Genomic DNA, 14416 nt, shown 5'->3' on the forward strand with positions numbered 1-14416 from the left:
CAACACCGCTCACGCTAGCCATTGCAGCAACCATGCTAGAAGCTTTAGAAGCAAGGCATGGGGCGTAGACTTCCAGAGGAAGTCTGGTTAGGGCCTCTGCTGCTTAGAGCCAATTGAGGCTGTTCAGGAACCTGATCAGGATATATCCTGAGTATTGGATGGCTCAATATGCTAATGATGGAGGACTCATGCAGGTGCTGAGTCTTTAAAAGTGACAACAAATTCATGAGTCACTGAATGCATGGTTTTATTAAACTTCTTTAAGTATCATTCCTCAAGATGCTGAATCCCCAATTATTCTGGATTTATGCCTAGACAAAAAATATAAGCTCCTTTAGAAAATAGCTTCTGTCAAATTGGTGAAATGCATTTTCCAATTCAGACAAAAGTTTGGATTCTGTGTAAAATATGAAATAAAATGGAATGCAATGATCTGCAAAAAATTTTAACTCAAGAAACATATCAAAACAAAAAAAACATCCATCCATTTCCATCCCTTTATCCAAGGTTGCTGAGGCAACAGGTCCAGGAGAGAAACCCAGATATGCCTCTCCCCAGCAAAATTCTCCAGCTCCTCCTGGGGGATCCCTAAGCGTTCCCAGACCAGAAGTGACATATAATCCCTCCAACGAGTCCTGGGTCTGCCTCGGGGGCCATGATCCAGATCTGGTGACCATAGGTGAAGATTGGAACAAAGATGGACTATCCCGAATACGTCTTGTCCATTTCTCGTTCTAACCTGCCATCACTCGTTAACAAGATAGAAATGCATTTCAAACAGGTCATTGAAATGGTTAAAAAAAAGTTGTAGTGTGAAAGATGAAAGGTTAACTTTATTAACAAACATGTCCCAGAGGTGATATTCTTAAATCACATGGGGTTGTAAAAATACTTAAACACTTAAACTCCTCTGCCTGAGACAAGGACTCATCCCCGACCCGGAGAGAGCATTCCACCTTTTTCCGGTTGAGAACCATGGCCTCGGATTTCGAATAGCTGGCCTTAATCCCGGCCACTTCACATTGAGCTATGAACCGCTCCAGCGCACGCTGAGTGTCCTGGCTTGAAGAAGCCAACAGAACCACATGATCAATCAATCAATCAATCAATCTTTATTTATATAGCGCATTTCATACCACAGGCAACTCAAAAAGCAGAGATGCAATCTTGAGATTCCCAAACCAGACGCTCTCCTCTCCACGACTACGCCTTGAGATCCTATTCATCAAAATCACAAACAAGATCGGTCACAAGAGGCAGGCCTGGCGGAGTCCAATACACACTGTAAAGAAGTTCGACTGAGTGCCAAGAATGCGGACACAGCTCTTGCTTTGGTTATAGAGGGACTGGATAGTTTGTAAAAGCAACTCCGGTACCCCATACTCCCTCAGCACCTCCCACAGAATCCCTCTGGGAACACGGTCGTAAGCCTTTTCCAAGTCTCAGAACACATGTAGACTGGGCGGTCAAACTCCCATGATTCCTTCCATAACTCTGCCAGGGTAAAGATCTGGTCCACTATTCCATGACCTGGGCAAAAGCCACACTGCTCCTCCTGAATCCAAGGTTCAACAATCGGTCAGAGCCTCCTCTCCAAAACCCTAGAATAAACTTTCCCGGGGAGGCTGAGTAGTGTGATCTCCCTGTAGTTGGAACACACTCTCGGCCCCCTTTCACAAAAATGGGAACCACCACTCCATAAGTGTTGACCCAGACCTTCACAGACTCTGACTCTACCTCCTCAATGGAGGACATGTAAGCCGGATTGAGGAGATCCTCAAAGTTCTCCTTCCACCGCTCGACAATATCCTCAGTTTGGGTTAGCAGTTCTCTACCCAGGTCAAGCCCGGCCTGGGAAGGTCCCTGCTTTCCCTTTCTGAGCCATCAAATAGTTTGCCAGAACACCCTTGATGCCAACCGAAAGTCCTTCTCCATAGTCTTCCCGAATTCCTCCCATCTTCAGCAACCACCAATGTTGCAGCCTTTTTTGCCTCAGTACCTGTCAGCTGCTCCGAGTGACCCCCGGGACAAACAAGCCCAAAAGGCCTCCTTTTTCAACTTGATGGCTTCCCTTACCGCTGGCATCCACCAGTGGGTTCTCCGGTTACCGCCACGACAGGCACAGACAACCTTCAGACCATAACTCTTGGAGGCTGCATCTGCAATGGAGGTCCTGAACATGGTCCATTCAGATTCCATGTCCCCAACCTCCCTTGGTATGTGAGAGAAATTCTCCCAAAGATTCTGTCCCAAAAATAGGGGCCTCCACTAGACAGTTCCCAATTCACCCTCACTACTCGTTTGGGCTAACCAGGTCTGTCCGGCGTCCCCATCTTTACCATGCTATAGCATCCTTTTTCTTTTAACAGCAGTTAAATGGGTAATGAGGAGACCTTGCTACTGGACCTTTAAGAGAGAAATGTTCTCCCATTCTTGTCAATTATAGGACTCTAGCTGCTCAATAGTCCTGGGTCCCTCTTGCCTTTAGTCCAAAGGATGCAGAAAACAGCTTTCTACTTTGCCTCAGTCCATTTTAAATGAGCTTTGTCCCAGAGAAGATGGTAGCAGACAGTAATTTCTAAAAGTGTTTCTGATCTCATGCTGTGACTTTCATGACCAAATGAAGTTTTTAATGCCAGGGACAATGACAGGCATCCAACATTGTTTTTGTTATTCTGAAATTGTTCCACAGTTTATAGATTTAATGTCTTTTTCAGATTACTCAACCTTTGGCCATCTCTACTTCTGAGATACTCTTGCCTTTCTAAGGTGCTCTTTTTATACCCAATCGCGTTGCTGACCTATAACCAATTAGCCTATCTAGTTGCAACATTTTCTTCGAGCTACAACCTTTTCTTGTCGCTGCCTCAACTTTTTTGAGACTTGTCACGGCTATCAAATTACGATGAATTTATCATTTTTTTCAAGTGTTAAAATGTTGCGCTTTTAATATTCTATATATTTTCTATGTTTTGTTGTGAATTAAGTATTGACTTATGTAAGTATTGAAAATTAATGAATGAAATTACTTGATTGAATAATTAAATGAAAAAATGCTTTATTTATCCCAAAATATATCATATAACTGCCATAAGTTTCTTTAAAGCAATCATTACAAGCTTTCAATATAAACATTATTTATAGCAACATTATTGCTGCTGGCAAGAAGGACCTCCTGTATCTTTTTTTTTGCTTTGGAGCTGAAGAAGCCTCAAACTGATTACACTCTGTTGTTTCAACATAATGTTATGAAGAGGATGGTCAGTGTTGTTATTTATATTAACCAACTTGTGCAGCATTCTTCTTTTAACAATCAGCTTCAGGAGCTCCAGAGCAGTCTTCAGCACGAAGCCAGTCTTCTTTGTTCAGTTTGATCAGTTTCTTTGAGTCACTGGCTCTGATGCTACTGCCCCAACATATTGGCTGCAAAGCAGATTGCGCTCTCCACCATATACTTATGGAAGATATGCAACATTTTGGTGCAGACATTGAAGGACCATAGCTTTCTCAACCAGTACAGTCTGTTATTTCTCTTGTTGCCTCAATGTTGTATTTCCAGTTCAGTCTGCTGTCCAGGTAAACCCCCAGGTATCGGTGTTCCTCAACCAACTCCGCCTCTTCACCTTGGATGGAGATAGTATTTTGCTCACCCCTGGTCCTCCTAAAACCAACAATCATCTCTTTTGTTTTGTTTGTGTTCAGATGAGGTGATTGTTCTCACACCATGTCACAAAGTAATTAACCAGTTCTCTGTACTCAGCATCTTGTCCATCATTGATAAACCCAACATCTGCAGTCATCAGAGTATTTCTGTGGATGACAGGAGTCTAAGTTGTACTTAAAGTCTGAGGTGTACAGAGTGAAGCGAAATGGTGAGAGTACAGTCCCCTGTGGTGCTCCTCTGCTGCTGACTATCATCTCAGACACACAACCCTTCAGCCTCACAAACTGTGGTCTGTTTGTCAGGTATTCAATAATCAAGGTGGTTGTGGAGGCATCAATTAGTATTTTCTGGAGCTTCTTAGATAACAGTGCAAGCTGTACTTTATTTAAAGCACTAATGAAATCAAAGAACATGATCCTCACAGTTATACTTGCTTTGTCCAGATGCTAGCGGGCTTGCTGAAGCAGGATGATAAGCAAACTATAGTGGGTCCTGAAAGGTTTTCACTTATTTATTAGGGTAAGCTAATAAAATTCTCTGCAGGACCTGCATGACATGTGATGTTAGGGCAACTAGTTTGTTGTCACTGAGGGCAGATGCATGAGATTTTAGGTTGTGGAACAGGGCAGGATGTCTTCCACAGCACTGGAACTTCCTCCTGGCTCAGGCTGAGATTGAAGAGATGCTGTAGAATCCCACATAGCTGTTCTTCACGGGTCTTCAGGACACTGGAGCTGACACAATCCGGACCTGCAGAGGAGGTTTTAGTGAGCCCTGATGTGGGGGGAGATGTTAGTGAGGCTGTATTAGAACAATGACTGAGGTGGATGGTGATATTATGGAGGTGTGACAGGGAGGTTGTTGGTACAGGTTGAGTTCTGTGTTGCTGGAGGCAGAGGAGAAGCATGCAGAGTGCTGATCTGAGCTGAATCTGTTGAATACAAGTCCAGCTCATTGGCTTTTTTATGTTTAGCAGCCGATCATTGGTGATCCAGGGTTTGGGGAAGCACCTTATAGTACTTGTGGAAATAATACTCTCCGTATAAAAGTTGCTGTAGTCCGCCACATACACAGTCATGGCATTGATATCATCTCCTTGTGGTTCACAGAATACATTCCAGTCTATGGATTCAAAGCATCCGTGCAGTTCCTCTTCAGCCTCCTGAAAAGCCCCTTATGTCTTTGTCAGCTCGTATTGTCCTAAAGCCGAGGAGAGATGCATTTGAGTCCGGAATATGCTCCTGCACCCATGTTTCAGTGAAATACATAATACTGCATTCTTGATATTCTTTCTGTGTTTTCCTAAGCATTACAAGCTCGTCAGTTTTGTTTACAAACGATCTAATATTTGCCATCAATATCGATGGAAGACCTGGTCGTGATGTCTTCTTCCACATGTTTTTCACATGTTGTTCCAGCCCAGCATCCATGGCGTTTCCTCTTGAAATTGTCAGGGATTTGGTGTCTAATGTCGGATTTCAGTTGACAAAAATCCAAAAAAGCTCAATTAGCTGCTCTCGCTGGTAAACGATTCTTCCGTTGGCATGGCAACTCATCGTAACAGATGTCGAAAAGTGTCAAAAATAGGAGGAGAATCCACTTATGTATCTCAGCTTCCAAACCAGTGCAGAAAAATCTTTTGAAAAACCCTCTTGTTTTTGGAAAAAATTGCTAAGTCAAATTTCATTGCAGCAGAATAGTAATCTGAACACTATCTTATGCCAAACACATTTGCTCTGTCAAGGACTTTGACTTGATTCCCAAGTACTGCTTATATATTTATTTTTGTTACAATATTAGTACATATAATAGTGTCGAACCTGATGGATGACAGGGAAAGAGGGAGAGCAAAGAAAAAGAAAGAGAAACGAGACAGCGATAGAAAGAAATGCCAGGAGAAAACAATGAAAAACAAGACGAAACCAGACAACTAGCTGCTACATCCGTAGTACCAAACAGAAAACATCCTATGACCTCTGTGAGGAAACCATCAGGAGCACCTGCAAGTAGACAAACGGACAGAGAAAAAAACACAAACAGCAACAACACCAGCAGCAAGTACATATAACATAACTGTGGATACGGATGGTTTGAAACAACAGGACGACACAGCAACTGTATGATAAGCATGTGACTGTGTGTGTGCGTGCGTGTGTGTGCGTGTGCGTGCGTGTGCGTGCGTATGCGTGTGCATGCGTGTGCGTACTTGCGTGTGTGTGTGCATGAACATGCAAAATATATGGTACAGGTTTTACATTTGTGCTCAGTCATGAGCACAGAGAGCCGCAGCTCACACATCCACTCATGGTCCCCTGGTGGATCCCAGCCCCCCCGTCTCCCCAGAGGTGTAGCCGGGGGCCAGCAGCACCCTAGTGACGAAGCCACCACAGACCCAAAACCAGTAGACCAACTCCTCCTCCAGGTCCCCTCCCACCCCAGGCAGCGCCCAGGCAACAGGGGTGTAGGAAGACCCCTTCCTTAAAAGAAATATATTTACCCAACTGTGATTCACTGGCAACCTGTCTAGGGTTTACGCTGCCTCTTCCCTGATGCCACCTGGGATAGGCTCCAGCTCCACCTTGTCCTTGAACTGGAGTAAGTCAGTAAAGAATGTGGATGAATGGGTTTTTACCCACATTTTTTAGGTTCCTACACTAATACTTAGAATATTTTGTGGTTAGGGTTACAGTGTTTCTGTGCAGAAAGCCAAACTATCTAGTTCTGTTGCAGGGGACAGCACCTAACTGCCAGCATTTTACTTGAGTCATTTGTACATACTTGTGTGGTACAAGTCTACATATCCAAAAACCTAAAAGTTTGGTCAAATTTACCTAAAAGAGAAAACAAATGTGAACAATAAAATTAGCAATAATCTATCAGTACAGTGATCATTAGTGATGCATTATTAAAACATTTCAGATCTAGTTATTTGTGGTAGTTTGCATCTGAGACTGCATTTAGTCTTTGTGTTTGCATGAAAACGAAAGTGTGTATAGTGGCGTTTGTGTGTATTTGTGTCAGAGTATAAGAGGATTAAGGCCTGCTCACAGCTGAGGTTGCGGACTGGAGGGTTTCAGAGCGTTCCCACAGTATGTCCTATTGGCTGATATAGTCTTAACTTGTGTCTGTGTTGTTATATGGGTTTCTGTGGGACTTTCAGAACTCGTCCCAATGTCTCACCATCACTCCTCCACACTGGACAGAAAAACATTCCTGTTATCTCAAGCTATGGCATCGGCTGCTGTTTCACTGATAGCTTTTTCCAGCTCTGCTTCTCATGTTGTCTTTTCTTTTCTTTTGAAGTTTGGCCTTTTGGTGTTGTCACAGAACATGGCTTCTCCCAGCAGACACAAAGAGTCAACTCCAGCAGCAGATTTACTCCAAAATGTTTATCTACTGTGCACCTGCAGATATCTGGAGACAAAGCTTTTTTGCTGAACAATTATGATGTCCAGAAAGTTATATCACAGCTTTCTTCCCTTCACAAGTTAAAGGCAGTGCTTATACCATCCAGACATTCCTATCTAAATTTGTACTATTAGCTGTCATTTTTCACCTGTCATTTTTGGAGCTGAAAATGGTATTTTAAAGATAAGTCACATCACAGTAGCATTGAATATTTTTCATTCGACACAGATCAGCCAATCTTGAAAAGCCTGTATCAGCCAAACCCTACAATAGTTTCCATTTCTTAATTGGCCTCCTTCCAGATCACTATTATCTACACATCACGTCACACAAAACCACCTTGTAAATCACCATATTACTCTACCTTGTGACATCAGCCCCAGAAGAAAAGATCCCCAACATTAGAGCACTAGGGGATTGTGTTAGGGGCGTGAGAGGTTAAGACTTGTTGAATAGCTGGTAGGCGTCACACAATGAGTGGATTAGGCAGCACTAGAAAGGGCCTTTAGGGCTTTACTGGAGTGTTCAGCAGCTTACACCGCCTACAATAACACTGCAACAGTCTATAGCAGATCCAGCTGGGCTAGCTGTGGTTGGCTAAAAGTCGAGCAGTAAGGACAAGTGGCTGGCAGTCATGGTTGGTGGTGCAGAAAGGAAGGGAGGTTGCAATGGTTAGGACAGACATTATCAGAAACTTTTCAGACTAACGTAAAAAATTAAGATAAAGCATTGCAAATGGGTAAAAATATGCATAGCAACGTTAAGCTGAAGATCCTCTCTGACCTTTTGAAGGACCCTTGGGTGTCACACTGGCTGCAGAGGTGAGGCTCACTCTCAGCAGCTCCAGAACTTATATCTTCTTGGTTGGAGCCATGTCTGAGAAAATGATAACCCGTTTTCATACAGATCAACTGCAGTGTGCATGTCAAATTACTAGTTGTCAATAGGTGTCTAAATATAAGATGTGTCTCACATCATGCCTTATGTTGTTAGTTTGCTGTTTTCAGAGAATTTTATTTGACAATGGTCATTTTGTTTGTTTTCTGTTAGTTTTATTTTTCTTTTATGACATCCTTTAAAAGGCCACATATTTGTCATGTGTAACAGCATAATTTAGCTTGGTGAAAGTCAGCGTCCTTCGGAAGATATTTAGATCACTGGAGATCGGCATATATCCATATAACGGGAGAGAACAGGGCAGAGACAATACAGCCTCTAAATAAGGCATTACCTGTCTTTATTTCACCAATACTTTAAAACCAATGAATGAATGAACGCGTACTGTTGCACTGTTAGCTCAGAGCTGCTGTGTTGTTGTTATTGGGGGCTTATGGATGACGTCATCGACGCGCCGCTGCAGCACAACTCATTCACTCCGTGCTCTGTGACGGTCGGCTAACTTTAAACAGAGTTTGCAACTGAAGTTTTGTGCAACATGGCAATTTGGAAATACACAAAAAAGGAACCATATTACCAGCAGCAGTAGCAAATTCCCTGTAAAGATGCTGCGGCGGCGGTGCGCGTTGATGACATCATCCCAGTAGACGCATGTGTAGAAAACTTCCTATAAGCCCCCTGATAGCCCCCAATAACAACAACACGGCAGCTCTGAGCTAACAGTGCAATAGTACGTGTTCATTCATTCATTGGTCTTAAAGTACTGGTGAAATAAAGACAGATAATGCCTTATTTAGAGGCTGTATTGTCTCTGCTCTGTTCTCTCTGTTATATGGCTATACGCCGATCTCCAGGGATCTAAATATCTTCCGAAGGACTTTTTCACCAAACTGTTATCGGTGAGTTGATGAACGGATTTTATGCCAGAAATAAGGTCCAGGTTTTAAAAAAACAACTTCCCCTTTAACCTATGCGCTCAATTAACCCTCATACCTCTTACCCTATAATTAAATTGATATATCTAGAATATCCCAGAGGAAAAAAGATCCGATACATGAATAAGAAATAATTTTACATTCAATAAGATGCATTATTTTAAAGTAAAACTAGCAGCTATTAGCTTTTTCAACCAATAATCGATTTGCCAAGTAAAATCCTCATATCATCTGAATCCAAGCAGTATGAACAAACAGTGCTCACCTCGGCTCAGGATTACTTCAGCATATCCAGTGTTGGGAAATTAAAGCAGAGGGGGTGGGAGAGCTGGCAGCGAGCTGGGATAACGCGGCACTGTGGCACATGGCGTGTTAGCTGGAATAATAACACTGTGGTTTGTATGAGGTTTCCTGAGCCAAAGTAAGAAGCTCCCACTTCCTGCACTTCCCGTGACAGAGACAGTATCCACATTAGCTCCTGTACATCTGTGGGACGTATTAAACTTCTGCTGCGGTTTGCTGGCAGTATGGTATGATTCTAAAAAGACTTTTCAGCTAATTGGCCTTCCTGTTCATCTCAGGGTCAGTGTTACGTTCCACAGTTTTTGACTGACAGCTGTTCACAGTGGCCTTTAACGGAAGAAAAAAATTGTAACATGATATTCTAGTGCAGTAAAAGACCAGCCATGGAAACAAATAATAAGTGAAATTGAAATTGTAGGTCACAGCACATTACACATACTGAGCATTTTTGTATTTACACTTTTTGTTTCTTCGTAGAATGCTATTGTGCCACTAACCTTTGGAGAAGGACATGGGGTTATGCTTCTCATGGTAAAGCATGTCCTCTTTAGCATTATAAGAAAAATTGAGGCACTATTGTTGAAGTAAAAATTCCTCTTAATGAAGATATTTTCTTTTGTATTGAATATTTTTTATTTGTAGACATTAAATCAATAAAAGTTTATAATTGCCAGCTGCTGCAGTGACCAGTTTGATATATGCAGGCACACATCTTGGTAGATCACTTTGGAACATATACAGAATGCATCTGTTGTTGCCATTCTTGCAAGTAATGATAAAAATGACAGACATTTTGATCATTTTTCAGAATGGAATGATATTTTGTCATAGGATCTTTTTTATATCAAGTATGCTCAAGACACCCACTGCATGCTAATATTTGTTGAGGCATTAGAACTTAGCCCAGATTTTTTTCTTGGCAATTCCAGTGTGTCATCTCTTCACTTTCACAGCTCAGACAAGCATGTTCGGATATTTACTCCTATCAAATATCAGCCTGTTGCCCCAGTGTGTGAATAAAGGTCTTCTGAATACAGATGTTTTATTCTTTTTCTTCTCATCTACATATCTTATCAAACTCTTTTCCTAATTTGTAGATCACAGTTATACTGTGTCATGGATGCAAATTGGTGCATGATTCTAGGACATCAACCTCTATATCCAGAGCAGCCAAGCAGCAGCAGATTAAACACAACCAGACAATTGATGGACATCACAATGCACTATATGCAACACAGTCCTAATACTGTGCTACTACTCAAGCGCATGCCAGTCTGTCCCCATATTGCTGAATATTGTTTGAAGCATCTAATAAGAGTAATAAGTTAGGAGAGGGATTTCAGATTTTTTAACCCAGAGACATTTATCATGGTGGGGCTATAAGAGGGGACATCTAAGAGGGCATATCAGGCTTTTCCCTTTTCTTTTATTTCACATGTAGCTGTTTATGCCCTTAAAAGGTCTGAAGAGCTGCAAGGTTGGTTTCCAGTGTTGCATAATGCCTACGATTGGCTCATTTGGCACACCTCAAACAAAGAATGAGAAGCCGTCTTGTCTCTTAGTTGAGCAGTCAGAGCAGACTACACCACGACAGTGACAGAGAAAGCATATTATTGCATAACATACTCTGTTTAAATAAATAAGCTCTTTTGTATTGTTAGAAAATGTTTAATGCTCTGCCCTGTGAAGGACTGGCCCCCTCACAACCCTGAGTTGGATTAAGTGAGTACAGAAAATGGATGGATGGATGTTCTATAGACATTGATTTTAATCTACACAAACTTTGATTTTGAAGAACATTATATAAATGGTAAAAATTGGATAACATTAGTATAACTTACAGTGTAATTAATTGTAATTAATTGTAATTGTAATTAATCTAATTCCTTAGTACTAATAAAGTAAGTTTTTAGTAGAGTTTTTTACAATACTAGACTGAAGTTCAAACATAAGCAGTCAACAAATAAAGACTAAAATTTGTTTTTCATTGTCAGCAAAGCTGTGATTGCCTTAAATGTTATTACTGACCCCATTTTAGACATGGAAACAGAGGAATGGTCACAGTTAAGCCATTCTGTACACTGCAGAGGAATTATGTTTAGCTAACAGTTCACCATTGTTTTCCCTTCCAGATTAGTTAACCTGTGTGATCGTGCATTTTTTTTATGTTTCCTGACTTGCCACTATTTGTTATGAATATTTTAGAATGCCACTCAGTATAAGAATAAGTTTCTATTCAAGAACAAATAACCCTTTAAAAGATCTTTTAAAACAGTAGCACTAAAGGATCTCCAAATCTGGTCCTCAAACAATAATATATATACCTCTCTCTAACAAATAGACATTTTCTTATGACAACAAGTAGAATTACCAGTAATTGATCCTCAAACACAAAAAGCAGCCCTCTGATTTAAAAAAAAAAAAAAAACATTCTAAGGCAATGATATCAACAGTATTTTCATTCACCCACCAGTGAAGTAGGCCATGTATTATCAAGGGTGAATAACCCACCAAATCCAGCCAGCAAGAGCAAATTACAAGCCACATTTAAGACTGATGGGCCAAAACATTACTACCAACCCTGCCTGCTGCCAAAAGTATCCCTGTCCTGTGGAGGCATGAGCTCTACCCAGTCATATCTGAAATAACAATGCCTGAAACAGACCCTTTAAGTATCAGATCGTGTGTATTAACCAACACTGGGTTGCCAGTTTCTGGCTGTCCCTCCTCAGATGGCTGTCAGTTGGTACTCATTGCTCCTGAGCATGAGTGCTCCTCTGGTTTTGTTGCGTCAGGGATTGTCAGATTCATTGTCACAAAGCTAACCTTGTCACCGTCAGTCAGGTATTTGCACTTGGCCGTTTTTCCTATCTTTAGCAAGTTGGCTACAACAAGTAACTGTTCACGCACTCTTTAATTGTGTCTACTTAGCTACAACCTAAGTTGTTGTGACTGTTAACACTTAGGTAGCTGAATGATAAATAAGGAGACAGTCAGAGGTGGGACACATGTATCTATCATTTCATTAACCTTTGATCTAGTTTGTTGTGTTTCTAATTGATTAGCTGATGGCTCTAATTCCACATGTTGTGTGTCTCTCCTGACAGAGCTGCAGAGGGAAGGCAGCATCGAGACCCTCAGTAACAGCTCGGGCTCCACCAGTGGCAGCATCCCACGCAACTTTGAGGGCTACCGCTCCCCCCTACCTACCAATGAGGGCCAGCCGCTCAGCCTCTTCCCCACCAACTTCCCTTAGTTACCCACATCTTCTCCACAATCCCGCTTACCTGATCACCTACCTGCTCCCCCCTGTCTGTCCATCCAGTGTTAAACTGACACAGATGTCATATTTGAATTTGTGTTCCTCTACAATGTGCTGGTGTTTTTCTTCTGGGGTTGGATTTTGATGTCCAACATGTGAAGCTTGTGTAAATGTCCTCTTCTTTTAAATTTGCCCATTTTAATGCCAAAGTCTTTACAAAAGTAATTGTTATTTTGTGTTTCCCCTCAAATTTCACGAGTGTCAGGGTGGAAACACCGAACCTTTAAAAAATGATTTCTTTTAAGTTTGATTTTGATCATTTCTGAGCTGGGAATGGAGTGCAGCCTCCTATCTTTTTAACATGAGCGTTTTTACACCAGCCCCCCACATTACTCGGACCCTGCCTGCTACCTTTTTGTTGAGCTGAATCAGCCGCCAGGCCACGCAGGCGATGCAAACCGGCTGTCCTCTCTGCTCTTCAGTTAATGTCTGTCGTTCCCTTGGCCCGCCATCTTTCTTTACGTGTGTGTTTGAAGTTTAACGGTGTGCCTATTGTCTGCATGAGGCATAAGAGAGGGAGCGCCGCCAGAAGAGAAAATGTTTATTCCAGGCAGTGATGTGGGGCAGCTCCTTTTTCACTCTCAGAGTGTGTGTGTGTGTGTGTGTGTGTGTGTGTGTGTGTGTGTGTGTGTGTGTGTGTGTGTGTGCACGTGCGTGCGTGTGTGTGCATGCGCATGCGTTACTGCTCTCATGGCCTCACGTTAAATGTTTATGATTGAATTTTCTCCTTTCATGCCTTTGATTTTCATGTAATTACATTTGACAAAGGATGTTGTAATGAGATGACACTATTACTACATTGCAGAAGTAATTTAGATGTTTACAGAGTAATTGAGATATGTTTCTGAAATCACTTAGATATATTCCCCTCTCAGCCTTTCCAAGTAGTAGATTTTAATTTTACGGAGTAATGAATGTTGTTTTTGCCATCTCTGTGTATTTTGTACATTATCAGCGTTGACCAAATTCTTTAATTCCCTCTAGTTCTAAATATCTAAAACAATGTATTTTCCATATCTTTGCCTGTTGTAAAGAGGATTGACTGATAATCTGAAATCCCTCCCCTAAACTCTTGGCCTGTAAGTTGCAGAATGTTTAAATAGGTGGAAAATACAGTAAGTGTTCTATTTCCAAACTTGACAGTGTAGTGTGTAATGCCACGTGTCTGGCTGTAGTTCCACCTCAGAAAATGGCATGAATCTACTCATTCAGAGCAAATGCTTGTTGTTGATAGTACATTTAGATTTGTAAAGCACTGACTTCTTTTCCCAGCATTTTTGCAAGTAAAAACATAATAAAAGTTGAGGAAATGAAACTGTCTGTTCTTTTTTTTTTTCCACCATGATTGCTCCTTGTTCACATTTCAACCACGGCGGTGACCATCAGCACATAGTACCCCAAGTAATTAGTACCATATTTTTTAACAGGCAGTAAAGTGTTGTTAAAGGGAGTTTTTATGGCTGACTCTGGCTCTTTGTTCTGAAAGTCAAGAAAATGAAAAGGCACACATTTTTATGGACTTATTTGTTTCACTGCTGATAAGCTCAACTTAAAGTCCTAAAAGTCTTGTGCAGGTTTTTAAAAAACTAAGTAAAATCTGAAAAGATTTGAACTAATTTGAATTCAAACAGTTCAATATGCACTGTGTTGTGTTCCATCTCATACCTGTAAACTGCAAGTCATAAAATTAAAAAGGGGTTTTCGCCCTGCCAAAGTGGAAGAAGAGATGGCCCGAAGAGCCTCTTTAGCACGCTGTAAAAATGTTCAGCTAAGAAAAGTTGTGCTTGTGTTTACACTTGTTTGAAAATAAAGTCGGTCACGTCATTGCCAGAATTAAATGAAAACTTGAAATGACCTATTGCAAAATGTGTTTGTTTAGGGTCATAT

General features: G+C 41.4%; 1 protein-coding gene across 2 annotated transcripts in view; it reads left to right on the forward strand.

Moving 5' to 3' along the window:
• The window catches only part of bcas3 (BCAS3 microtubule associated cell migration factor), a 401519-nt gene extending 387689 nt beyond the window's left edge, over window positions 1-13830 (forward strand). For both annotated transcript variants that reach the window (XM_075474182.1, XM_075474183.1), the window contains one exon: window positions 12315-13830. In XM_075474182.1, the coding sequence (XP_075330297.1) occupies window positions 12315-12463 (149 nt within the window). In that variant the 3' untranslated portion in view covers window positions 12464-13830. The remainder of the gene's footprint in view (window positions 1-12314) is intronic.
• Window positions 13831-14416: the final 586 nt, after the last annotated feature.

The sequence above is a fragment of the Odontesthes bonariensis genome, chromosome 9 (genome assembly GCF_027942865.1).
Source record: "Odontesthes bonariensis isolate fOdoBon6 chromosome 9, fOdoBon6.hap1, whole genome shotgun sequence".
NCBI classification, from domain to species: domain Eukaryota; kingdom Metazoa; phylum Chordata; class Actinopteri; order Atheriniformes; family Atherinopsidae; genus Odontesthes; species Odontesthes bonariensis.